Raw genomic sequence first — 25,632 nt, 5'->3', positions numbered from 1 at the left:
TCAATTTGCAAAGGCAATGAGAAAAATTCTGAGAGTGTACTTCCTTTTCTAAGCAGTTTAGAATAATATTATTGAGTTTGGCTAACACTGTCATTTATTTAGCATCAATATTAATGATTTGGAATGGGAGTAAAATTACAGTAATGAAATTCATAGCTAATACTAAGTCTTCAGCTGTTAGAACTGCCAAAGAGAGATAAATATGTAAAATGACTTGCATTGCTTAGAAACTTGGTTTATAAATTGCAATGGGAGTTTTAACAGGCACTTAGACTTTTGGAAACAAGTAGTAGGTATTTCTAAAGAGGAATGAAACTTCGAATTGGAGAATATTATTTAAAAAACAATATCCTAACTAAAGGAAGATTCGCTCATTTCACCTGAATAATATTTTGTGGTTTTTCCAGTCTTTGTAAAGAAGGAATACACATGACCCATTTAAAAGTAAGTTATTCACAGGCCAGAGTTCTGTCTCTGAAATTGACTCACCAAAATCAGCTCAGACCCTCTCAATGCCTGATTAAAAGATGACAACAACAGCAACAAACATTACTAAAGAGTTGAAACTTAATGATATCCCTCCAGAGCAAGTCGATCTTTCCTTCGCTGCCTCTTCTACAGTCTGTCATTAATAGTGGTGGCTGCACTCACAGTGTATTAAATCAAGCAACTGAAAGGAGCTGGGCACATTCCTCAGCCCCGGGCTCAAAACTCCCTGAGCCTAGCACAAACACATCCCATCCTCCCATCCCACCACCATATATCTCTCAAACTCCCTGAGCTCAGTACAAACACCACCTGGAAAGTCTCCGATAAGGAGACAGCCGTTCAAGGTTACTGAAAGCGCAGGAGCCAAAAGAATTTCTTTGTTCCCCTACAACTTTCGGGCTATAAAAAGCAAACGCTCGCATTGTTCGGGGCCCTCTTGTATACTGTGTAAAGGAGGGACCAAGTTCGAACTTGTAGTAAAGATCCTTGCCGCTTGGCTTTGACTCTGGACTCTGGTGGTCTTCTTTGGGGAACAAACAGTCTGGGCATAACATCTGGGGGCCCGTCCGGGATTCCCCAAGCCCACCAGACCCCTGGTCAACGGATCTGCTAGGATCGATCTACTGATAGGTGAGCTGGCTCGTCTCCGTTTGTCTGTCTGTGTCTGTGTGTCTGTTCTGAATCTGAATCTCTGACTCGCGAGGTCTGAAACTGAGGCTGGCACAGTCCTGGCGGACGCGCTATAGGACAGCCAGTGGAGACCGGTGGGAGACGTCCCCTGGCTCTCTTCTGATTTAAATTGCGATCTGAGTTGCCGGAGCGGGTTCGCAATCCGGGCAACAGCCGAATCTGACCCCGGTCCTCGGGTGCGCGCTTGCAGTCTGAATCTGACCCCGGTCCCCGGGTGCGCGCTCGCCGTCTGAATTGCCCCGGTCCCCGGGTGCGCGCTCGCCGTCTGAATTGCCCCGGTCCCCGGGTGCGCGCTCGCCGTCTGAATTGCCCCGGTCCCCGGGTGCGCGCTCGCCGTCTGAATTGCCCCGGTCCCCGGGTGCGCGCTCGCCGTCTGAATTGCCCCGGTCCCCGGGTGCGCGCTCGCCGTCTGAATTGCCCCGGTCCCCGGGTGCGCGCTCGCCGTCTGAATTGCCCCGGTCCCCGGGTGCGCGCTCGCCGTCTGAATTGCCCCGGTCCCCGGGCTCCGGGCTTCCGGCGCGCGCCCGCGGGCCCGGTCCCCGGGCTCCCGGCTTCCGGCGCGCGCCCGCGGCCCCGGTCCCCGGGCTCCCGGCTTCCGGCGCGCGCCCGCGGCCCCGGTCCCCGGGCTCCCGGCTTCCGCGCGCGCCCGCGGCCCCGGTCCCCGGGCTCCCGGCTTCCGGCCCGCGCTGGCGGCCCCGGTCCCCGGGCTCCCGGCTTCCTGCGCGGATTTCCTTTACAGGGATTCCAACCCACATTCCTTTACAAAAAGAGACACAGAAAGTGAGACTGAAAAGAAAAGAAAATAAGTGAGAGAGAGACCATAGAGATGGGAAAAGGAGAAAGTGAGAAGGGAAATCGGAAAGAGAAAGGGGAGAAAACGGCAGACGTGGAGAGTCAGAGAAAGAGACTGAGTATAAAGGAGAAAGGACACGGGATGACAGAGAGACAGAGAGAGAAAGCGCGCGCGAATAAGATAGAAACTTAAAGAAAAGACCCTGTAAGTATGTCAATCAAAGATTTAGACAGAAACAGAAAGATTAGAGAGAGAGATAGAGGGACAGAGCAGGCGGAGGGGAGGCGGGCTCGCTGAAAGGGAAAGTAACTTTAAAAGGCTGGGGGGGCGGACGCGAGGGCGCACTTCGCGGACTAGACCCCCCCCCCAGCTGCCTGACTCCACGGTGGCTTTACCCCTTCGGGAAATAAAACCCCCAGATGACACAGGAATCCCCAAGCTCCAGTACTGGCCATTCTCCACCAGTGATCTGTATAACTAAAAGGCTCAGAGTGCTCGGTTTTCAGACAACCCCAAAGATTTACTGGCTTTACTGGATAGTGTCATGTTCACCCACCAGCCCATTCAAGATGATTGTCAGCAGCTCCTCCGAATCTTGTTTACCACGGAGGAGCGAGAGGGAATACAGGTAAAAGCTGGAAAGCTGGTCCCGGGGGACGACGGTCAACCGACTGCTAACCCTGACCTCATAAACGCGACCTTTCCTCTGACCAGGCCGGCATAGGACTACAACACGGCAGAAGGTAAGGGACGGCTACACCTTTATCGCCAGACTCTAATGGCAGGTCTCCGGGCAGCTGCTCGCAAGCCCACTAATTTGGCTAAAGTATATTCTATTCTGCAGGGAAAGACAGAGAGCCCAGCCACCTACTTAGAAAGATTAATGGAAGCTTTTAGACAGTACACCCCCATAGATCCAGAGGCTCCAGGAAGTCAGGCAGCTATTGTAATGTCATTCGTAAATCAGGCAGCCCCAGATATTAAAAGAAAACTCCAGAAATTAGAAGACTTGGAAGGAAAGCGGATTCAAAACCTCCTTCAGATAGCCCAGCAAGTTTATAATAACAGAGATACTCCAGAAAAAAAGGCAATTTAAGGCCACTAAAAAAAAATGACCAAGGTCCTGGCAGCAGTAGTACAGAAAGAACATCTACAGCCAGAGTACACCCAACCTAGGCGGCCCCCCCAGGCATAATAATCTGAAAAAAGACCAATATGCCTACTGCAAGGAGGCTGGCCACTGGGTAAGAGACTGCCTCGCTACTGCCCAACCTGGACCTGGACGCCCCACTCCACGACTGCACCGAGGTACTAGCTCAGGTGCACGGAGTTCGAGAAGACCTGCAGGATCGCCCACTTCCTGACGCCGACCTCGTCTGGTTCACTGATAAGAGCAGCTTCATGCATCAGGGCCAGAGATACGCTGGAGCGGCAGTAACTTCAGAGACTGAGGTAATCTGGGCGGAACCCCTGCCCCCGGGGACATCGGCCCAGAAGGCCAAACTAATAGTGCTCACCCAAGCTCTTACCTTAGGGGCGGAGAAAAAGCTGACGGTATATACAGACAGCCGATATGCTTTTGCAACAGCGCATATACATGGGGCCATTTACAGGGAGCGGGGGTTACTAACGGCTGAAGGAAAAGAAATAAAAAACAAGCAAGAAATCCTAGCCCTGCTAACAGCCCTATGGAGGCCAGAAAAGTTAGCCATTGTGCATTGCCCAGGGCATCAGAAACTAACTACTCCAACTGCTCAAGGCAACTTTCTAGCGGACCAAACTGCAAGAAAGGTGGCGAAGGCTCCCAGCCAACTCCTTGCACTCCAGCTCCCTGACCCGGGCCCCCGGGACTTGCCATATTTCCCTGATTATTCAGAACAAGATCTCCAGTGGATTGACAAGCTTCCCCTGAAACAGATCCAGAATGGGTGGTGGACTGATACTAATGACCAAACCATCCTACTAGAAAAATTAGGACAACAAATGTTAGAACACATCCACCGAACCACCCACCTGGGCGCTCGGCGGATAATAGACCTGATCAGACGCTCTAAGCTCAAATTCAGACATACAGCCGAGATGGCCAGCAACATCGTGACAAGTTGCAAAGTCTGCCAGCTTAACAACGCCTACCCCCAATCCCAGGCTACAACGGGAACAAGGCTTAGGGGAACCAGGCCCGGTATCTACTGGGAAGTAGATTTTACTGAGATAAAGCCAGGAAAATACGGGTATCGGTACTTACTTGTCTTTGTAGATACTTTTTCAGGGTGGACTGAAGCATTCCCCACCAAGAAAGAAACTGCTCAGGTTGTAGCAAAGAAAATCCTGGAAGATATCCTCCCCAGGTATGGCTTCCCTGTCCAGATAAGGTCAGATAATAGGCCGGCCTTCGTCGCTAAGGTAAGTCAGGATTTGGCTTCCATCCTTGGGGCAAATTGGAAACTACATTGCGCTTACAGGCCCCAGAGTTCAGGACAGGTAGAGAGAATGAATCGGACCTTAAAAGAGACCTTAACTAAATTGACTATGGAGACTGGCGCTAATTGGGTGGTCCTTCTCCCCTACGCTCTGTTCCGGGCCCGTAATACCCCTTACAGACTGGGCCTTACTCCTTATGAAATTATGTATGGCAGACCCCCACCCTTAGTTCCCGGCCTAAAAGATGATCTGCTCAAGTCTGAAACAGAAAATGTCTCTGAACTCTTGTTTTCCCTACAAGCCTTGCAGAAAATTCATCAAGAAATCTGGCCCAAGCTGAAGGAACTATATGAGACCGGTCCCCCGCCGACACCCCATCCGTACCAGCCGGGAGACTAGGTCCTGGTCAAGCGACACCGACAAGAGACCCTAGAACCCAGGTAGAAAGGACCACTCCAGGTACTCCTAACCACACCCACCGCCCTGAAGGTAGAAGGCATCGCATCGTGGATCCACTACACCCACGTCAAGCCAGTGGACCCAACCTCTGATCTTCTGGGACCAATCACGGCGGCGGCTGAAGCACCGGACACGTGGACTGTGGACAGAGCTAGGAACAACCCCTTAAAACTCACCCTGCGCCGGCAGCATAGCTCACTGCAAACATGCAGTTAGATAGTCTAACCCTAATGTTAGTCGCCCTAGTGGCCGCTGGAGAAATCACAAAACCAGCTCATAATCCCTTTGTCTGGAGATTCTGGCTTTATGAAAACCGAACCCACCCTGGGCAACCTCATAAGCCCGGAAAATTATTGGCCAGTGCTGATTGCCCTTCCTCAGGGTGCAACAGCCCAATTCTACTAAATTTTACTGGTTTTCAAATAGCCAAACCTATGACACCAATAATATGCTTTGAGTTTGATCAGACTAAATACAATTGTAAACACTATTGGTGGCACCAAAATGCTGGCTGTCCTTATAACTATTGTAACATCCACAGACCCCGTTATTGGGGAGAGAGAAAACAGTTAGACCCTAAATGGCCCTTCTATCGTAGACGGGATAGAGACTTTCCATATACATGGATAGTTAGAGACCCCTGGAACTCCCGCTGGACCACACCTCAACATGGGGCTGTATACTACTCCCCCTCCTCCACATGGCCTAGCAGTCACCTCTATCTGTGGCGAGGCCTAGTGCAAGTACTGCCCCTGGTCCACGGGAATATCCAACAACAGGAAAACAGACTAACACAAGACTTACGTCCTTTCTCCTGGTTAAAGTTATTACAAGAAGGACTAGAACTTGCTAACCTTACAGGACTTCATAGCCTGTCTGGCTGCTTCCTGTGCGCCACTCTAGGGCGTCCACCGCTAACAGCTGTCCCTCTGCCATGGGGACCCTCTACCTTTGCCCAAGCTAACAACCTCCGAAACCACTCGTATGCTCCTATCCTGAACGTGCCCCTATACCTAAACCCCAGTCAGGAGAAGTTTCCCTACTGTTTCTCAGGAACCAATTCCAGCCTCTGCAGCATCACTGCAACGCCCCCTAATATCACCTTAAGGGCTCCATCAGGCATATTCTTCTGGTGTAATGGAACCTTATCTAAGAACCTACCTAATCCTTCTGTTAATAACCTACTATGTCTCCCTGTCACATTAGTTCCCCGGTTGACTCTACTAACTGCTGGCGAGTTCCTAGGGTATACCGGTAACTGGACTAGTGCTGTTATTCACCCAGACCCTAGACCAAGACCTGCACGAGCCATATTTCTCCCCCTCATTGCAGGAATCTCCCTCACCGCATCCTTCATTGCGGCCGGACTGGCGGGGGGAGCCCTAGGTCACACCCTCATAGAAAGTAACAAGTTATACCAACAATTTGCCGTTGCTATGGAGGAGTCGGCTGAGTCCCTTGCCTCCCTTCAGCGGCAGCTCACGTCCCTAGCTCAGGTAACCTTGCAAAACCGGAGGGCCCTAGACCTACTCACTGCAGAAAAAGGTGGTACATGTATATTTCTAAAAGAAGACTGTTGTTTCTACATAAATGAATCAGGACTTGTAGAGGACCGGGTCCAACAGTTACGCAAGTTAAGCACTGAAGTAAAAACACGGCAGTTTGCTTCAGCTGCAGACCAATGGTGGAATTCCTCTATGTTTTCTCTGTTAGCCCCCTTCCTTGGACCCCTGCTAAGTCTACTATTTCTGCTTACTGTAGGACCTTGTGTTGTTAACAGAATTTTACAATTTGTTAGGGAGAGATTTGACACCGTACAACTCATGGTCCTCAGAGCCCAATACCAACCTGTAAACGCTGAAACAGAATCAGATCTATAAGACCCAAGATTGGCTCTAAAGATACCTGAAAAGAAGGGGGGAATGAAAGGAGCTGGGCACATTCCTCAGCCCCGGGCTCAAAACTCCCTGAGCCTAGCACAAACACATCCCATCCTCCCATCCCACCACCATATATCTCTCAAACTCCCTGAGCTCAGTACAAACACCACCTGGAAAGTCTCCGATAAGGAGACAGCCGTTCAAGGTTACTGAAAGCGCAGGAGCCAAAAGAATTTCTTTGTTCCCCTACAACTTTCGGGCTATAAAAAGCAAACGCTCGCATTGTTCGGGGCCCTCTTGTATACTGTGTAAAGGAGGGACCAAGTTCGAACTTGTAGTAAAGATCCTTGCCGCTTGGCTTTGACTCTGGACTCTGGTGGTCTTCTTTGGGGAACAAACAGTCTGGGCATAACACAACCTAGGAAATGTCATGGGAGCCACGTTTGTATATATACAGCACATTTTTCATCTCAGTCCCAACCAGAGGAAGATGTTTTTCATAAAAATCAGAGCAGGGTTGAAGGGGTGGCCTGCCCCTCCACACCTGTGGGTGTTTCTCGTTAGGTGAAACGAGAGACTTGAGAAAAGAAATGAGACACAGAGACAAAGTATAGAGAAAGAAAAGCGGGGGCCCAGGGGACCGGCGCTCAGCTTACAGAGGACCCACGCCGGGACCGGTCTCTGAGTTCCCTTAGTATTTATTGATAATTATCTTTACCATCTTAAAGATAAGGGAGTGGCAGGACAATAGGATCATTGTAGAGAGGAAATCGGAAGTAAGACATATGAACAAAAACCTCTGTGACATGAATAAGTTTAAAGGAAAATGCTGTGTCTTGAGATGCATATGCAAACATCTCCATAAACCTTTTAGCATTACTCAGCCTATCACATGGGGAGAAACCTTGGACAATACCTAGCTTTCCTAGGCAGAGGTCCCTGTGACCTTTGGCCGTGTACGTGTCCCTGGGTAGTTGAAATTAAGAGAATGGTGATGACTTTTAACCAGCAAGCTGCCTTCAGGCACTTGTTTAACAAAGACACATCCTGCACAGCCCAAAATCCATTAAACCTTGAGTCACCTCAAGCTCCATCCATACCCCTGTAAAGGACATTATCTCATTCTTTTTAATGGCTGCATAGGATTCTATGTATATGTACCACATTTTCTTTAACATATGAACAGAAAACCAAATACCATATGTTCTCACTCATGAATGGGAGCTAAAGGATGAGAACAAATGGACACGAGGGGAACAGATGCTGGGGCCTACCTGAGGGTGAAGGATGGAAGGAGGGACAGAAGCAGAAAAAATTACTATTGAGTACTAAGATTAGTACTAAGTGAGGAAATAATCTATGCAACAAACCTCTGTGGCATAAGTTTACCTATGTAACAAACCTGCACATGTACCCTTGAACCTAAAAGTTTATTTAAAAAGTGATGTGAAATTTGATAGTGGTAATGGTTGTACAACTCAGTGAATGTGCTAAAAAACTATTGAATTGTGTGCTTAAAAGGGGAATCTTATGGTATGTGAATTATATGTCAGTATAACCGTAATTAAAAAAATCATCAACTGTCTCAAAAAAATAAAAAAAAATAAAATAAAAATAAAACATAAAATATTCAAAAGAAAAAAAAAAAAAAAAAAAAAAAAAAAACCTTGAGTCACCGCAGCACATGTCTCTTGCAAGGACAAGGTTGGGGGTAGGGTCACAGATTAACAGCATCTCAAATACAGAACAAAATGGAGTCTCTTATGTCTACTTCTTTCTATATAGACACAGTAACAGGCTGATCTCTCTTTCTTTTCCCCACACAGGGTAATTCACCTTCCCCAATTATTGAGCCAAAAGTTGAGTCACAAAGGTATTAGGAACAAAGAAATGATACCGTTAGTAATAAGACTGTGTAATGGTTATTTAGCAGAGAACATTAGAGGGTAAAAATCTCTTTAAAACAGTTGATAAAGATTAAAAATAAACCCTTCAATTTAAGATACAATAATTTTTCTGAGGTTAAGACTTGATTTAAAGAAACAAACATTTTTGTAATTATAGGTCATCATCACTAATTTCATTATAGTACCAGCTATCATTTGCTAAGAACCAGCTATGCATCAGGCATTTCAAAAATTACTTTATATGTTATACCATTTTATGTAAATCTCATCCCTCTATAAATTAGCCTTAGTAGCATTAAATATTCAAAGAAATGGTGAGTCAGAAGGGGATGAATAGTATAACGCAGAATACAGTGAAGGCCAGGTTTCCCTGCTGCCAAACTTGCTAGTCTGTTCATTTAGTGTAATACCTACCTATAAAAGTTCTGCAGAATCTTTCTATAGAAATGCAGATAAAGTTATACTGGAACCAAATCACACTAACATACTTTCCAAGACCTAGTTGGCTACGAGTTTTTACAAGTGTACAAGAAGCTGGAATTGACAACATCAGAATTCCACTGAACTGTTTAGTTTGTTGCATGTAAGTAAGTATAGTTAACTTTATGAAAACTACATGTAATTTTTAGGAAAACTACATGTAATTTTATGTCTGTATTCATGCTGTATTATGTCTGTTTTCATGCTGCTGATAAAGACATACCCAAGACAGGGAAGAAAAAGAGGTTCGATTGGACTTACATTTCCACATGGCCGGGGAGGCCTCAGAATTATGGCAGGAGGCAAAAGGCACTTCTTATATATCTACAGCAAGAGAAAATGGGGAAAATACAGAGGGAGAAACTCCTGATAAAACCATCAGATCTCATGAGACTTATTCACTACCATGAGAACAGTATGGGGGAGCCCCCCTCCCCCACGATGATTCAAATTATCTCCCAGCAGGACTTTCCCATAACACGTGGGAATTATGGGAGTACAATTCAAGATGAGATTTGGGTGGGGACACAGAGTAAAACCATAGCAATGTCCATTCACTTGTTTTCTCCATTTATGTTTTCTTTCTCAAGTCATGTATAAAACCCTTTCAGTACTTTCAAGTTACAATAGATATATGGCCAGTGTCTCCAGATGACTACTGGTGACAAAATTTCTGAAACCTCAGTTCTACCTACACAAACTAGCTCTCTCTTAGTTCCTTATTAAGCAAGATCTGTGACTTAATAAGGCTTCTCCCTTCTTAAGTGTGCTATATAAAACCAAAACAGGTAAGGTGGTATTTAAGCAAAGATAACATTATAAACAAAAGAAAATAGTCATTTTTGTTCTCACTAAATATTTTTATAAATAAATGCTGTATAGAGCCAAATACAAATTTATTACATTTTCCTTGTAAAAATATACCCATATAAATATAAGTTTATATGAACACATGTATAAATCCAGTATAAAGAAAAAAGTTCTGTCTTCAAGGAGAACTACAAACCGCTGCTCAAAGAAATAAGACAGGACACACACAAATGGAAAAATATTCCATGCTCATAGATAGGAAGAAGCAATAACATGAAAATGGCCATACTGCCCAAAGTAATTTATAGATTCAATGCTATCCCCAGAGAGCTACCACCGACTTTCTTCAGAGTTAGGAAAAAACTACTTTAAGTTTCATATGGAACCAAAAAAGAGCCTTATAGCCAAGACAATCTTAACCAAAAAGAACAAAGCTGGAGGCATCACACTACCTGACTTCAAAATATGCTACAAGGCTAGAGTAACCAAACAACATGGTACTGGTACCAAAAGAGATATATAGACCAATGGAAAAGAACAGAAGCCTCAGAAATAATGCCACACACATCTACAACCACCTGATCTTTGACAAACCTGACAAAAACAAGCAACGAGGAAAGGATTTCCTATTTAATAAATGATGTTGGGCAAACTGACTAGCCATATGTAGAAAGCTAAAACTGGACCCCTTCCTTACACTTTATACAAAAATTAACTCAAGATGGATTAAAGACTTAAATGTAAGACCTAAAACCATAAAAACCCTAGAAGAAAACATAGATAATACCATTCAAGACATAGACATGGGCAAAGACTTCATGACTAAAACACCAAAAGTAATGGCAATAAAAGCCAAAATTGATAAATTGGATCCAATTAAATTAAAGAGCTTCTGCACAGAAAAAGAAAGTATCATCAGAGTGAACAGGCAACCTACAGAATGGGAGAAGGTTTTTGCAATCCATCCATCTGACAAAGGGCTAATATCCAGAACCTACAGAAAACTCAAACAAGTTTACAAGAAAAAAAAAAAAAAACAATCCCAGCAAAAAGTGGGCAAAGGATGTGAACAGACACTTCTCAAAAGAAGACATTTATGCGGCCAACAAACATATGAAAAAAAGCTCATTGTCACTGGTCATTAGAGAAATGCAAATCAAAACCACAAAGAGATACCATCTCATGTCAATTAGAACGACGATAATTAAAAAGTGAGAAACGGCTGGGCGTGGTGGCTCATGCCTGTAATCCTAGTACTTTGGGAGGCCAAGGCAGGTGGATTGTCTGAGCTCAGGAGTTGGAGACCAGCATGGGAACATGGTGAAACTCCGTCTCTACGAAAATACAAAAATAAATAAATTTTTAAAATAGCTGGGCATGGCAATGTGTGCCTGTAGTACCAGCTACTCTGGAAACTGAGGCAGTAGAAGTGCTTGAACCCGGTAAGCAGAGGTTGCAGTGAGCCAAGATGGTGCCACTGCACTCCAGCATGGTGATAGAGCGAGGGTCCATCTCAAAAAAAAAAAAAAAAGTCAGGTTTTAACAGATGTGGAGAGGATGTGGAGAAATAGGAATAATTTTACACTGTTGGTGGGAGTGTAAATTAGTTCAACCATTGTGGAAGACAATTCCTCAAGGATCTAGAATCAGAAACACCATTTGACCCAGCAACCCCATTATTGGGTATATACCCAAACGATTATAAATCATTCTACTATAAAGATACATGAACATTTATGTTTATTGCAGCAGCACTGTTCACAATAGCGAAGACTTGGAACCAACCCAAATGCCCATCAGTGACATTCTGGATAAAGAAAATGTGGCACATATACACCACGGAATAGTATGCAGCCATAAAAAGGATGAGTTCATGTCCTTTGCAGGGACATGGATGAAGATGGAAACCATCATTCTCAGCAAACATGTTAGTTCCTGTGTTAAAGAATGGAAAACCAAATACCGCATGTTCTCACTCATAAGTGAGGGTTGGACAATGAGATCACATGAACACAGAGAGGGGAACATCACACACCAGTGTCTGTCGGGGGTGGGGGGACTAGGGGAGGGATAGCATTAGGAGAAATACCTAAAGTAGATGACGGCTTGATGGGTGCAGCAAACCACTATGGCACATGTATATCTATGTAATGAACCTGCACATTGTGCACATGTATCCCATAACTTAAAGTGTAATAAAAAAAAGTATCGAATATATAAAAGTATTAGAAACTTAAAAAGAAGGAAAAAAGTTCTAAGTAGAAAGCAAGACTTAATTCTGATAACCATGTGTTTATACTACAATCCTCTGGTACTAGGAAATGGATAAAATTATGGGAATTGAAATAGAAAGGAGTAGTGTACACGTTATTGTAAATGGTACAGTGGGCAAATGGTACAGTGCTATTGTTAAGAAAGGGATATTACCTTACAGGAAACTGAACAAGTCAGTTGGCTCATGTGTTAGGTATAAAAGGGAAAAAAGAGTCAGAGGAGGAGGAGAGAATGTTTCCATAAACTATGTTCAATTTTTTTAAAGAACTCTCCTTCCTCCTTCCTCTGGTGTTATCTTCCTACTGAAACAATGTTTATTTTCTACATAGCTTTACACCCCTGTCTGCTGTCCAATATCAAGAAAACTAGTTACTTCTGAAGTTTTTATGTGTTGCACATCACATTCTTGTCACAAGTGGCCCTGATAACTCCTTTTCAAAGACTATTTGGAATCTATAAAATGATACAGTAGTATTAACAGTCAATTGCATTGCAAAATTGCAAAAGGTCAGAGCAAATAGGTCAGAGCCACCTATTACAGGTGACCAATGTCTCCCACAGAGTATATGAAGCAGAAAATTTGAATGCCTTATATTTTTGACAAAAATTCCAATAAAAATGTAAAACGATATTATATGAATTTGCTATTCAAATGGCAATAGTAATGTAAGGTAATAAGAAATAGGCATAATAATTCTAATTTCAAGGAATCTTTTTTCCAGGCATATAATGGGATAAATCAACCTGCTGACATGGCCTAATACAATGAAAATACAAAATTCTCAAGAAGCATAGTAAGAAGCTACATTTTAAAATCTGAAATTGTGGACTCCTGGAACTCATTCTAGGATAAATTTAAATTGCTACTGCTAGGATCTCATAGTTTATAATTTTAATAACTTTATCTAGATTTTTATCATGCATATTGAAGTATGAGAACCATGACTTCCCAGGGTAAAAATAAAAACTCTCAAGTGTAATAAAATTAAATTTACTGTTTATGTATAAAATATAGGATTTCCTCCCCTCCCCCTCAAAGGCCATTTCTTTTTTTAATAAATTCTCATCACACTAGTTTATATTTCTTTTCAGTACATTTTGGGTATCTGCATATCATATTCTTTGTTCTAAGAATAACTAACAAATAATAGAAGCAGCCAAAAATTAAGCACTTAATTGGACATAGAGTACTTTTTTTATATTTTCAGAGAAAATTATTTAAACAGTTCCTGACATCAAAGAGGTAGCACAGACATGTGAAAACATTTATAAGATATACCAACAGTGAAACAAACTCATACATCAAGAACTGAATAAAATGTAAGATACTCTATGTACATAATTTCGGGTGAATAAATTTAAGAAGTGTTTCAAAGATAAACATTACCCTCCATTACTACAGGAGAGATATGGGCATAATACAAGGAAATCTCATTATCTTTATTAGTTAGGATGACTATAAGCTTATACTAATTTGAATAGTCTAGGAAGATTTAGTGGACACAATGACATTTCAGAAGCTGTTTTAATTACTTAAATAATGTTTTGCATGTTAGAATACGAGGGTATACCAAGATAAACTGTGGTTTGCAAAAGAATGAAAATGTTGACAATTTTTATGGGGTACAACATCATTAAAATTTAAATTAAATTGATATTCATATCCAGAAGAATGAAACTAGGCCCATATCTCTTGCCATATACAAAAATAAATTCAAAATAAGTTAACTGTAAGACCTGGAACTATAAAACTACTAGAAGAAAACAGAGGAAATGCTTCAAGACATTGGTTTGGAAAAAGATTTCATGAATAAGACCTTAAAAGCCCAGGCAACGAAGGCAAAATGGGAGAACTGAAGAAAATATTTGCAAACCATTCATCCAACAGGGTATTAATATCCAGAATATACAAGGTACCCAAACAACTCAACAGCAAAAACAAAATGACCCCATTTTAAAGTGGGCAAATGACCTGTACAGATATTTCTTGAAAGATGACATACAAATGGCCAACAGTATATGAAAAAATGCTCACTATGACTAATTGTCAATAACTTGAAAATCAAAACCAAATAAGCTATCATCTCACCCCAGTTACAATGACTATTACCTAAAGGCCAAAAAAAAAAAAAAAAAAAAAAAAACAGTGCTGGTGAGGATGCAAAAAAAAGAAACTCTTACAGATTGTTGGTGATAATGTAAACCAGCACAGCCATTATGGAGAAAAGTATGAAAGTTACTCAAAAAACTGAAAATAGAAAAGTCCTAGCCAGAGCAATAAAGAAAGAGAAACAAATAAAAGTCATCCACATAGAAAAAGAGGAAGTCAAACTACTTCCTCTCTTGCAGATGATGTGATTCTATACCTAGAAAACCCCATAGTCTCTGCAGAAAGACTCCTGGATCTGATAACTTCAGTAAAGTTTCAGCATACAAAATCAATCTAAAACCAGTCAGTAGCATTTCTATACACCAATAACATCCAAGCTGACAGCCAAATCAAGAACACAATCTCATTCACAATCATCACAAAGTGAATGAAATACTTAGGAATATGACTAATTAAAGAGATGAACGATATCTAAAATGAGAATTACACTGCTGAAAGGAAACAGAAATGATGCAAAGAAATAAAAGAACATTTCATGCTCATGAATAGGAAAAATCAATATTGTTAAAATGTCCACATTGCCCAAAGCAATTTACAGATTGTATGCCATTCCTATCAAACTATCAATGACATTTTTCACAGAATTAGCAAAAAAGTATCTTAGAATTCATATGAAGCCAAAAAAGAGCCCAGATAGCCAAGGCAATTCAAAACAAAAAGAACAAAGTTGAAATCATTACATTACTTGATTTCAGACTGTACTACAAGGCTACAGTAACCAATACAGCATGGTACTCATACAAAAATAGACACATAGACCAATGGAATTGGTTAGAGACTCCAGAAATAAAGCCACACACCTACAATCACCTCGTCTTTGACAAAGCAGACCAAAAAAAGCAATGGGAAAAGGACTTTCTATTCAATAAATGGTCCTGGGATAACTGGCTAGCTATATACAGAAGATTAAAACTGAATCCATTTGTATTACCATATGCAAAAATCAACTCAAGATGGATTAAAGACGTAAATGTAAAACCTAAAACTATAAAAACCCAGGAAGATAACCTAGGAAGTATCATTCTGACCATAAGTCCTGGCAAAGATTTCATGACAAAGACTCCAAAAGCAATTGCAACAAAAACAAAAATTGATCATTGGGACCTAACTAAATTAAAGAGCTTGTACACGGCAAAAGAAACTATTAATAGAGTAAACAGACAACCTACAGAATGTGAGAAAATATTTTCAAACAACAAAGTTCTAATATCCAGAATCTATAAGGAACTTAAACAGCCAACAGATAAACATACAACCTCATTAAAAAATGGGAAAAGAACAAGAACAGACACTTCTCAAAAGAAGACATGCACACAGTTGACAAGCATATAAAAATGCTCAATATTTGTAATCATCAGAGAAATGCAAATCAAAACCACAACGAGATACCATCTCATAGAGTCAGAACTGTTATTACTAAAAAATTTAAAAAAAGAGACACTAGAAAGGTTAGGGAGAAAAGAGAAGGCTTATATGTTGTTGGTGGGAATGTAAATTAATTAAGCAACTGTGAAAACAGTCTGAAGATATCTCAAAGAACTTAAAATAGTACTACCATTCTAACCAACATCCCCATTACTGTATATAATACCCAAAGTATACAAATCATTGTACCATTATAAAGACACATGTACATGTATGTTTATCACAGCACTATTCACAATAGTAAAGACAAGGAATCAACCTAAATGCCCATCAATGGTGGACTGGATATTGAAAATGTAGTACATATACACCATGGAACTACACAACCCTAAAGGAGAATGAGATCATGTACCTTGCAGCAGCATGGATGGAGCTGAAGGTCATTATCCCAAGTAAACTAACCAGGAAAAGAAAACCAAATATGACATGTTCTCACTTATAAGTGGGAGCTAAACATTGAGTACACAAGGACACAAAGAAGAAAACAATGGGCGCAGTGGTCTGCTTGAGGTTGGAGGGTGAAAGAAGGATAATAAAAATGTCGATCTCACAGAAGAAGAGAGTAGAGTAGTGGTTACTAAAGGCTGGGAAAAGTGTGAGTGGTAGGAATAGGACAGATATAACTTTGTCTAAAAAACACAAAATTACAGCTAGATAGGAGGTATGAGTTCTGGTGTTCTATAACACTTTAGCCTAACTATAGTTAACAATAATTTATTATCTATTTTCAAACAGCTAGAAGAGAGAATTTTGAATACTCCTAATACAAGAAATGATAAAGGTTTGAGGGGATGGATATGCTAATTACACTGATTTGAGCACTATAAAATGTAGGCATTAAAATATCACATTATACTCCATAAATGTGTACAATTAATATGCAACAATTTAAAAAATGCTGACAGTTTAAATGAACCACACCCAAGGAGACAAATTCCAGGTAAACAAAAGAAATTAGGAGAGATGGTGACTGGAAAAAGAAGAAGTATTTTGATCTTCCTGGTGATAGGCTTTAGGGAATAATGAGAATATTGCAGACTTGTTGTTCAATGCAATGGAAAATTGATAAAGGACTTCAGGTAGGGAAAGATGGGTCAGTGTGACAGATGAAGAATGCAGCTTTGACAATAATAGCTAGACAGATGAAATGTACTCTATCCTGAAAATGGAAAATCAAGTGAAAATGAAGTACTAGCAGCCGAGCTAAAGATAATTGAGTCTATTTTCTAGTAAGAAAAAAGCACAGAGGAAAGTGAAAGAACAGGGACTAAAAAGTAGAAAGCAGCTGTAATGTTTTCTCAGGGAACTGGCAAAAATAAGTTGATCAAAAGATATTTATTGATTGAACGAATTAGTAATTTACTGCATGACAATAAGTTTAGTTCAATGAATGTATACTGCACGCAATGTGTTAGGAATTGACCTTTGTGCTAGAGACAGGCAGTAAAAATGATGTCAAAATTTCCTTATCTGCCACATAAGAAAGATGATGACATTGCCAACTGCAAATAGAAATCTACATTTTAATGTTTATGCATTGAATTGTGGTTTTACTGTGACTTAATCTTAATGTCATCAACTGCTCAGAAAATATTTGTTGTTGACTACCAAAAAGAAAACATTTTAAGTACAATTTCAAACCCTTTGAGCTTGCTACCAAATTGAATGTTAAAGTCAATAGAATTTGCATTTATGAAGATTCATATGCATAGAAGTGACTTTTTCACAATATTTCTATCTCAACCTCTGAAAAATGAGAAAAATGAGACATTAAACTGAGTCTTGCAGCTCACCTCCTCTGTCATTTATGACACTTGATTCCGTATCCTGCAAAATTAGAGTACAATGTCAGAAAGCATTTGGTTGATGTTTGAAGAAAATAACAAATGTTCCTGTTATTCACATACAAATGTCAGCACCAAATAATACAGCAATGCTTTGTATATTCTCTACCCACAACTTCTGTGAACCAGGAAAAAAATAGGAATGAAAGATTTTTTTTTGCATTAGTTTCAGTCACTGTTTAAGGCCTGTTTATAATAGTGATGTTGTCTCCCTTGGAATATTATAAAGTATTTTCAGGTCTAAAATGAGTTATTCAAAAGAAAGTAAATCCCTTAGAAGCTGTTTGAACTGTTTGTGGAAAATGACTTTCTAGTCTTATAGTATTCGAAAATAAAAATTACTATCTCTAATATTGTATCTCCCACTTTTCTCTCTGAAACAGGCCTTTTAAAGGGTACTTCATAGTGGATCTTGTCAAAACTAAAAGGTCGTAGCTTTATTCACTATTTATAAGCCCCCACAGTCCTGGCACAGACCTGGGTCAATAGATAATAAAATTTTAAAAACAATCATATTGCATCCATTGTAGCATGCACTTTTTCACACTTTGAAATCTCTGAATTCATGAATGGAAGTGTTTTTGCCTTGTTAGTTGTTCACCAAATACAGTCTGTCATAGATTTGAGGAAATACAGTAAGACTGATAATATCTAGCAATAAATCCCCAACGTATCTTGGAATGTGTGACCCAAAGAAGAATTTTAATACAGAGTACCAAAAAATGAATAAATTCTGATGAGAATCATTAAGTTATTATACAGGATTGTCAGCCATATGATCAGTGGTGCAATCATTCCCCAGTGAGCTATGCACTTGCCCAGTAATGTTTAAAATGGTTCTTTTCACCTCTACTTGGATGCACACTTTAATTCCCAAGAGACAGGTATAGCTGCTCAAGTAATTAAACAGTTTGTTTCATTTAATGTTTGAGGGGAAAAAAATAAATGCCTGACAGTGTGAAGGTAGAAACCTTAATTACTATTTCAAGAACCACTGCAAATCACTTGTGTGACCATTCTATCTTAATTATATAGCAGAATGAAATGGTACCACTGCCCAAGATGGAATGCTTGCTGTAAAACCTGCCAGAGAAGGAGATGAAATACTGAAGTGAGAACCACATTAATGGATAAAACATTAAGGGGGGACTCCAGAAACCATTTCTGTTTAATGTATCTTCATTATTTCTTCACACAACCAACACTCCTTCAGCTGTAAAATGGACATAATTATGTTTTCAATCTCTATGAAATAACATGTAAATAAAACAATCAAAATGTATAGCAATTTTTGCTACTTGGAAGGAAAAGTTTATTGCAATACAAATAAAAGGGGAAAATTCAGTATAAATAGGTCAAAATTACTATTTACAATTTGATTTGTGAATTTCTGATGCTACAAGTTATGCTAAGTGAATTTTTTGCAATCAACAAATATTTGTCATTTTAAAGGTTTAATTTTCTACAAATTTGGGGGATTGTGGTTTTTATTACTCTCCTCCCAAAAATTCTGACTTTCCCACCTAATGCACTTGATGAGCTGCTCACAGACCCATAAAGCAGGTGGCCACCAGATGCAGTGCACCTCTAGGAAATATAATTGGTGCTTGGCAAATTTGTTTAGGCAGGTGGTCTATGAACACAGATGGCCTACTAAGCAAGTTTCGTTGTGTTTCTGATCTCAGGAGATACCAGCAAAAAAAAAAACATAGGGAAAATATTCAATATGATTTTATTCCAGGGGAGGTGAAATAGAAGGATTATTATGTAAATAATTTTAAAAATCACAAGAATAGATTGTTTGTGGGAGGTGGATTAGACCAGGGATTCAGAGACGTGGATGAGGGTCTTGACTCTGTGACCTCAGGTGAGTTACAAACTACCAAAGCATCTGGTCTTTATCATTTCAGAACTAGAGACAAACCCAGGAATTGCTTTGTTGTACTCCTTCATCTTCAAGATGTAAAATCCTAGTCTGAGAGTGAGTAAGGGACTTTCTGACAGTCCCACAGCCTGGCAGGGGCATAAACAATGTGGAAACTCACTCCAGAAGTCTTCCCACTGTAGCATATTACCCCTCCTAACTTGAAAAAGGAATTGACAATTTGAATTATTAATATAGACAGTTGGATGATCTCTGGAATCCCTTCCAGCTCTAAAATTGCATGTTTCCACATTAAAGCATACTAAAGATGTGAGAAGTCATAAGCATTTCCATAGAAAACAAGCAATGTTAAGCTATTTAACTAAACTAACAAAATAGAAAAGTTGAATGTAAATCAAAAATGGAAAAGAAGGCACTATGTGTTCTCATATCTCAAACTTCAATGTCAAACTTTAACATTTAACCTAAAGCATTATGTCCAGGATGATGTTTTTTATTTACTATTTCCATTTGCAAAAACTACTCTGTTTCAAACTTCCAGGCATCTGCAATAAAATCACATTAAGCTAAGTAATAAAATGCCATTATTAGAGTGACAAGAATCTTCACTACCTGAAGTTATAATGCTTGCTCCCCTACCAACGGGAATGTTGTGAGGATTAATGAGATATCTAGAAAGCATTTTATGCATACAGAGAAAAGAGCCTCATAAATGCAAAGGAGGAATAACAGTAGTTTATCTCACCTATCAATGGAGGAAAAGCTGTCTAAACAGATGGACCTGCAGTAGTGCCTTGAAATTGAGAAAACACTACCTATGTTAGAGGATGCTTAAGATAAAAGGCTTCTTGAGGGGGGGGAAAAACTACCTCTGAAGCTACAGGCATTTTAATCTTCAAGCATCTCTTTAGTCCTAGTTTGCCAGAGACTGTGCTGTTTCTTGGAATGTGGGATTTGCTGTGCAAAAACTCGGACAGTTCCTAGGAAAGCAGGACAGTTGGTCACCTATTTGTAGGAGCTGTCTCTTAAATACTTTCTATTTTTTAATATTGCACTGGCAACCTCACTTTTTAATATTCGAACTCAAGCTTTGAATTACTTAATGCATCAAAGTAATGGCATGTTTTAGGAAAATGTATAGGACAAACCATTAAAAGTATAAGAATGAGTTTAATTCTTGCTTTCCAAGACCAACACTTTGGAGATATCAGGTGAACAAGTAAACTGAAATAACATTTCAGTTCAAATTCTGCCATCTGATGATCACTGATAACTCAACCTCTCAGTGCATCTCTGGTCTGCCTAGCATAAGATGCTGACATCAATCTACAGCATGGATCCCCAATCCCTGGGCCATGGACCAGTATTGGTCTGTGTCCTATTAGCAACTGGGCCACACAGCAGGAAGTGAGCTACAGGCTGTAAGCAAAGTTTCATCTGTATTTACAGCCACTCCCCATCACTCACATTACCGCCTAAACTCTGCCTCCTGTCAGATCAGTGGTGGCATTAGACTCTCATGGAAGCACAAACCCTATGTAAATTGTGCTTGTGAGGGATCTGAGTAGTACACTCCTTATGAGAATCTAATGCCTGGTGATCTGTCACTGTCTCTCTTATCTTCCCAAGATGGGACCATCTAGTTGCAGGAAAACAAACTCAGGGTTCCCACTGATTCTACATTATGGTGAGTTGTATAATTATTTCATTGTATTGTATTTTACAATGTAATATTAATAAATATAAAGTGCACAATAAATGCAATGTGCTTGAATCCCCAAAACATCCCTCCCTGCTGTAGTCCATGGAAAAATTGTCTTCCACCAAACCTGTCCCTGGTGCCAAACAGCCCAGTATCCCACAATATTGCTGCTGTGATTTCCCACTGCACCTCTGCTCCTCAAGGTCTGACAACAGGAGGAACTTTCCAAGGGAGTATAGCTCTTCAAGGTTACCATAAATTGCCCAATAATGAGGGGGCTCCATTGTTCTCTCTAAGATGTGGCTGGTTAGACCCATTTCCAGAATGTGTCCTATTTGTTGAGCCCTGTTCTCAACACTTTGGAAATGTCAAGGTGATTTTTTTATTATTATTATTATTATTTATTATGATTATACTTTAAGTTCTAGGGTACATGTGCATAACGTGCAGGTTTGTTACATATGTATACTTGTGCCATGTTGCTGTGCTGCACCCGTCAACTCGTCAGCACCCATCAACTCGTCATTTACATCAGGTATAAGTCCCAATGCAATCCCTCCCCCCTCCCCCCTCCCCCCTTCCCATGATAGGCCCCGGTGTGTGATGTTCCCCTTCCCGAGTCCAAGTGATCTCATTGTTCGGTTCCCACCTATGAGTGAGAACATGCAGTGTTTGGTTTTTATCAGGGAACTCTTTTTGATCTTCCTCTTTCCTTCTTTTCACTTGTCTTAATTCTCTCCTTTTCTTTCTACAAAACCTTGATGTTTAAATAACTTTGCAAAGACATATGACATGTAAGAAGGAAATAAAATATGTTGTTCAATATCTTATTTTAAAAAGCAAAATATTCCTGCCATTGGGAAGTTTCTAATCCTGGGGGTACTAAGGAGAAGGCTTGGGAAAGAAACAGGACACCATAAGGGCTTCACAAAAACAAATGTCATACAACTTGAAGTATAACTCTATTGTGGTAACTTGTGTTAGCATTTATTTTTCTTTGTTTTTTTCAATATAGTATAACATCAAAGAAAGAAATGGCCCAGTGTATTCTTACCCTTCAGCAGATGCCAGGAACACAATGAAACTAGATAGTAGAAATAATGTGTATTTATCCATTATCCTGTGGATAACACTTTTCCTACTATAACACTGTAAAATAAATACACTCTTTTATTCATTCAGATTTGTCAGATCAGTTTGAGAAACCACACATTATCAGAAAGAGTGGAAATTAGCTTCAAAGTTACACTCCATGGTACCCTTGCTCTGCACCAATTGATCATAAACAGAAAATAAATAAATAAATAAAAGCCATTCACCCAGCTACCTGATCCTCATTTTAGCATACTTATTGTCTAAATAGAGTTATAGCTGCTTTCCTGCTTCTAGTCCCCCATTGATTAATGCCTATTTGACTGTGTTGCTATTTTTTATTTAAATGTTGCTGTTTTTTATTGAAATTTCAAGGCAGTTTCAGAAAGCGCCTTGAAAAACAGCCACTATCTGAAACCATCAAGTCAGGACCCCCAAATTTTCATGGGTTTTTTCAGCCCCCTGCACATGGATAATTTTGCACTCTTCCTAATTATTTGATCATATGAAAACTGGCCTGAATGTCTTCCTGCAGATTATAACTGCAACCTGAGATAAAAATTACAGCTGGATACATAAAAGCAATAACCTTTTTGAAAACTGAAATAGCAACTCCATATTTTAACCATGAACATAAGTAAAGAACATGCAGAATATTTTTTTCAACATGTAAATAAAAAATAAAATATACATTTGTAGTGTGAGAATTTCTTTAAAAACAACAATGCTTCAATTTTAGACATCAAAGATATCACAGATAATTTAAGTTTAGCCATTTTTGTTTGTAATTCTGTGTTGATGCGAACAATAAGTATTTTGGGGGCACCTACTCTATTCAAGAGAACGACAAAATGAAAAGTCATGCTTGAGAAGCTGACAGCCTAGCAGAAACACAACACAAGGATATGAGCCTCTAGAAGAGCTCTAATCCAGGCAAGAATAAACCACAGTGGATCAGAGAAACATGCAGTAAGAATTATAAGAGTTCCAAAAGGGGGTGGATTTCATCCAGAGAGAAAAAGGACAGGAAATTGTGAAGGAGAATCACTTGGCAGGCATAGACTTTAGGGAACAAGTAAAACTTGTGTAAATGAAAGATAAGGCCTTTTTTCTTATTTTCTTTATTATTGTCAATAATAACATGATATCTTACTATTCATTTTGAATGGCAACCATGACAAATCAAAGAACATGATCTCTTAAATACGTTTATCTACTTAACATATTTTCATTAATTAAGTATTGTTGCTGGTTTAGACTCTCTATGGTCAGATTCTGGATTTTTTTCACTTATTAGCTATGCAGCTCTGAGCGTGTGACTTTTGTGATTTGTGTCTCAGTTCCTTTAGTTGTAAAATAAGCATCATTTCCATTTCTATTTCATAGGATTTTTATGAAGATTGAGATAAAACATGCCAAAGGTCATGGCGAGCCTGAAACGTAGTAAGCAATTTATACATATTGGTCATTCTGAACTCTGGCAGGAGGAGCAGCATGAGAAAAAAATCACAGAAGTAGTAACTTTAAAATGTGCTTAAATTCAAGGGCTACTTTCAATATTGGACATGAAAATCATAGAGAAATTACTAAGGGTTGTCAACCTGGAAATATGGTTTAAGTCATATGGTGAAAGACCATAGATGCTAAAATAGGGAGCTTGTTTTCAAGGAATTGAAGTGACAAACTACAAATGTAAGCTATTGGATAAAATAAAGAGGAAAAGCCATGTACTCACTGTAGATGCCTACTAAGAAAATTATAAAAGCCAGTTAGAACAAGAGAGGACCAGTCAAGCCACAGTGAAAGCTTGCATCTTTATCATTTTGCAACTAACTAAAAATAGGGGCCAAGGAGTTGGAAGATTCAGAAGGGACTTGAAGTTTCAAAGCTAGCATTACTATGAGAATGAAGACATTTTATGTAATAACACAAACATAATGGGGAGGGGATGCTGGGATTGGTAAGAGAAGACAGAAGGGGCAGAATGCATTCCAAATTTACAGTTCACCTTCTACAATACACCTTTGGCCTCTTTACTCAACCAAAACATTCAAGAAAAGAGAGGCTGATATAGTCTAACAGAATTGTCTCTACACACAGAGATAGTAAAAAACATTGTTAAGTATAGAGAAAATAAAATATAAAATTAAAATGTTCCCTTTTAAGAAGTATCAGATATAGTAATAGAATAATTTTATTGTAGTTTTACTTAATTGAATTTGATTATATATAGCTATGAGAATAAAATTAACCTACCTAGGTATTATAAATATGAAATTTTACCACCTTCCTTGTTCTTATCAATGTCAGAGAATTCCAAGAGAATTAGTATAATGAGTATGTGTATTTTGTATGTACATATGGTTTCAATCCCTCTTAGAGGAGAAAATACAGAAACTAAATATTTTACTTCATTTCAATACTGTAATTCAAATCCCTCTTGGTAGCTGGGGGTATACTCTTGAGGTTTTAATTCTTGCAGCTAGTGAGATGTTCCCTTCTGGGCACATTTATTTTAGTCATTTTTCCCTCTACTCTAGGCTTTTCACAATAGGTATATCAACCAGGCTTCTTTATTGGAAGATACACAAGCAATTCTAGTTTAAGAATCATGTTAAGGATACAATGTATGTGGCAGAATTGAATAGTCAGTGAACAGGTTCAGGAACTGGGTGGGAACAAAGGTGGTGATGGGAGGGTGGTAACTAGGCAGCAGAAAGTACATCCCTAATTCTTACTAAAAAAAGAGTCAGTCTAGGATCCTGCATTGGGCATCACCACTGAACTCTACTGCTCTGCATACTGCACCATGATCCTAAGTTCTTTTTTTAAATTTGTTTCAATAGTTTTTTGGGGAACAGGTGGTATTTGATTACATGAATAAGTTCTGTAGTGGCGATTTCTGAGATTTTGGTGCATCATCACCCAAGAAGTGTATAAGGTATCCACGAAGTAGTCTTTTATCCCTCCCCACCCCAACCCTTTCCTTTGAGGCCCAAAGTCCACTGTATCATTCTTGTACCTTTCTGTCCTCATAACTTAGCTCCCAATTATGATTGAGAACATATGATGTTTGGTTTTTCATTCTTGAGTTACTTAGAATAATAGTCTTCAATACCGTCCGGGTTGCTGCAAATGCTATTATTTCATTCCTTTTTATAGTTGAATAGTATTTCATGGTATATACATACCACATTTTCTTTATCCACTCATTGATGGGCATTTGGGCTGGTCCTATATTTTTGCAATTGCAAATTGTGCTGCCATAAACATGTGTGTGCAACTATATTTTTCATATAATGACTTCTTTA

General features: G+C 39.7%; 1 protein-coding gene and 1 long non-coding RNA gene across 13 annotated transcripts in view; both read left to right on the top strand.

The window, feature by feature from the left end:
* LOC135971131 (uncharacterized) overlaps positions 1 to 25,632 on the top strand; it is a 74,607-nt gene that overhangs the window by 33,206 nt on the left and 15,769 nt on the right. The gene's annotated exons all lie outside the window — the stretch shown is intronic.
* On the top strand, positions 1,007 to 7,096 carry LOC123571751 (endogenous retrovirus group FC1 Env polyprotein-like). 12 transcript variants are annotated; one of them, XM_073995150.1, is made up of 5 exons: positions 1,843 to 2,176; positions 2,532 to 2,600; positions 2,687 to 2,715; positions 3,202 to 3,424; positions 4,230 to 7,096. In XM_073995150.1, exon 5 carries the CDS (start codon positions 5,059 to 5,061, stop codon positions 6,730 to 6,732), a length of 1,674 nt encoding a protein of 557 aa, XP_073851251.1. In that variant the 5' UTR covers positions 1,843 to 2,176; positions 2,532 to 2,600; positions 2,687 to 2,715; positions 3,202 to 3,424; positions 4,230 to 5,058; the 3' UTR covers positions 6,733 to 7,096. The 12 variants fall into 12 exon arrangements, with proteins under 12 accessions (XP_065402660.1, XP_073851251.1, XP_073851249.1 ...); XM_073995148.1 differs by having other exon boundaries at positions 2,479 to 2,600; XM_065546594.2 differs by lacking the exon at positions 2,532 to 2,600 and having other exon boundaries at positions 4,695 to 7,096.

The sequence above is a fragment of the Macaca fascicularis genome, chromosome 6, assembly GCF_037993035.2.
Source record: "Macaca fascicularis isolate 582-1 chromosome 6, T2T-MFA8v1.1".
Lineage (NCBI taxonomy): Eukaryota > Metazoa > Chordata > Mammalia > Primates > Cercopithecidae > Macaca > Macaca fascicularis.
This window is presented reverse-complemented; position numbering and strand designations above follow the sequence as displayed.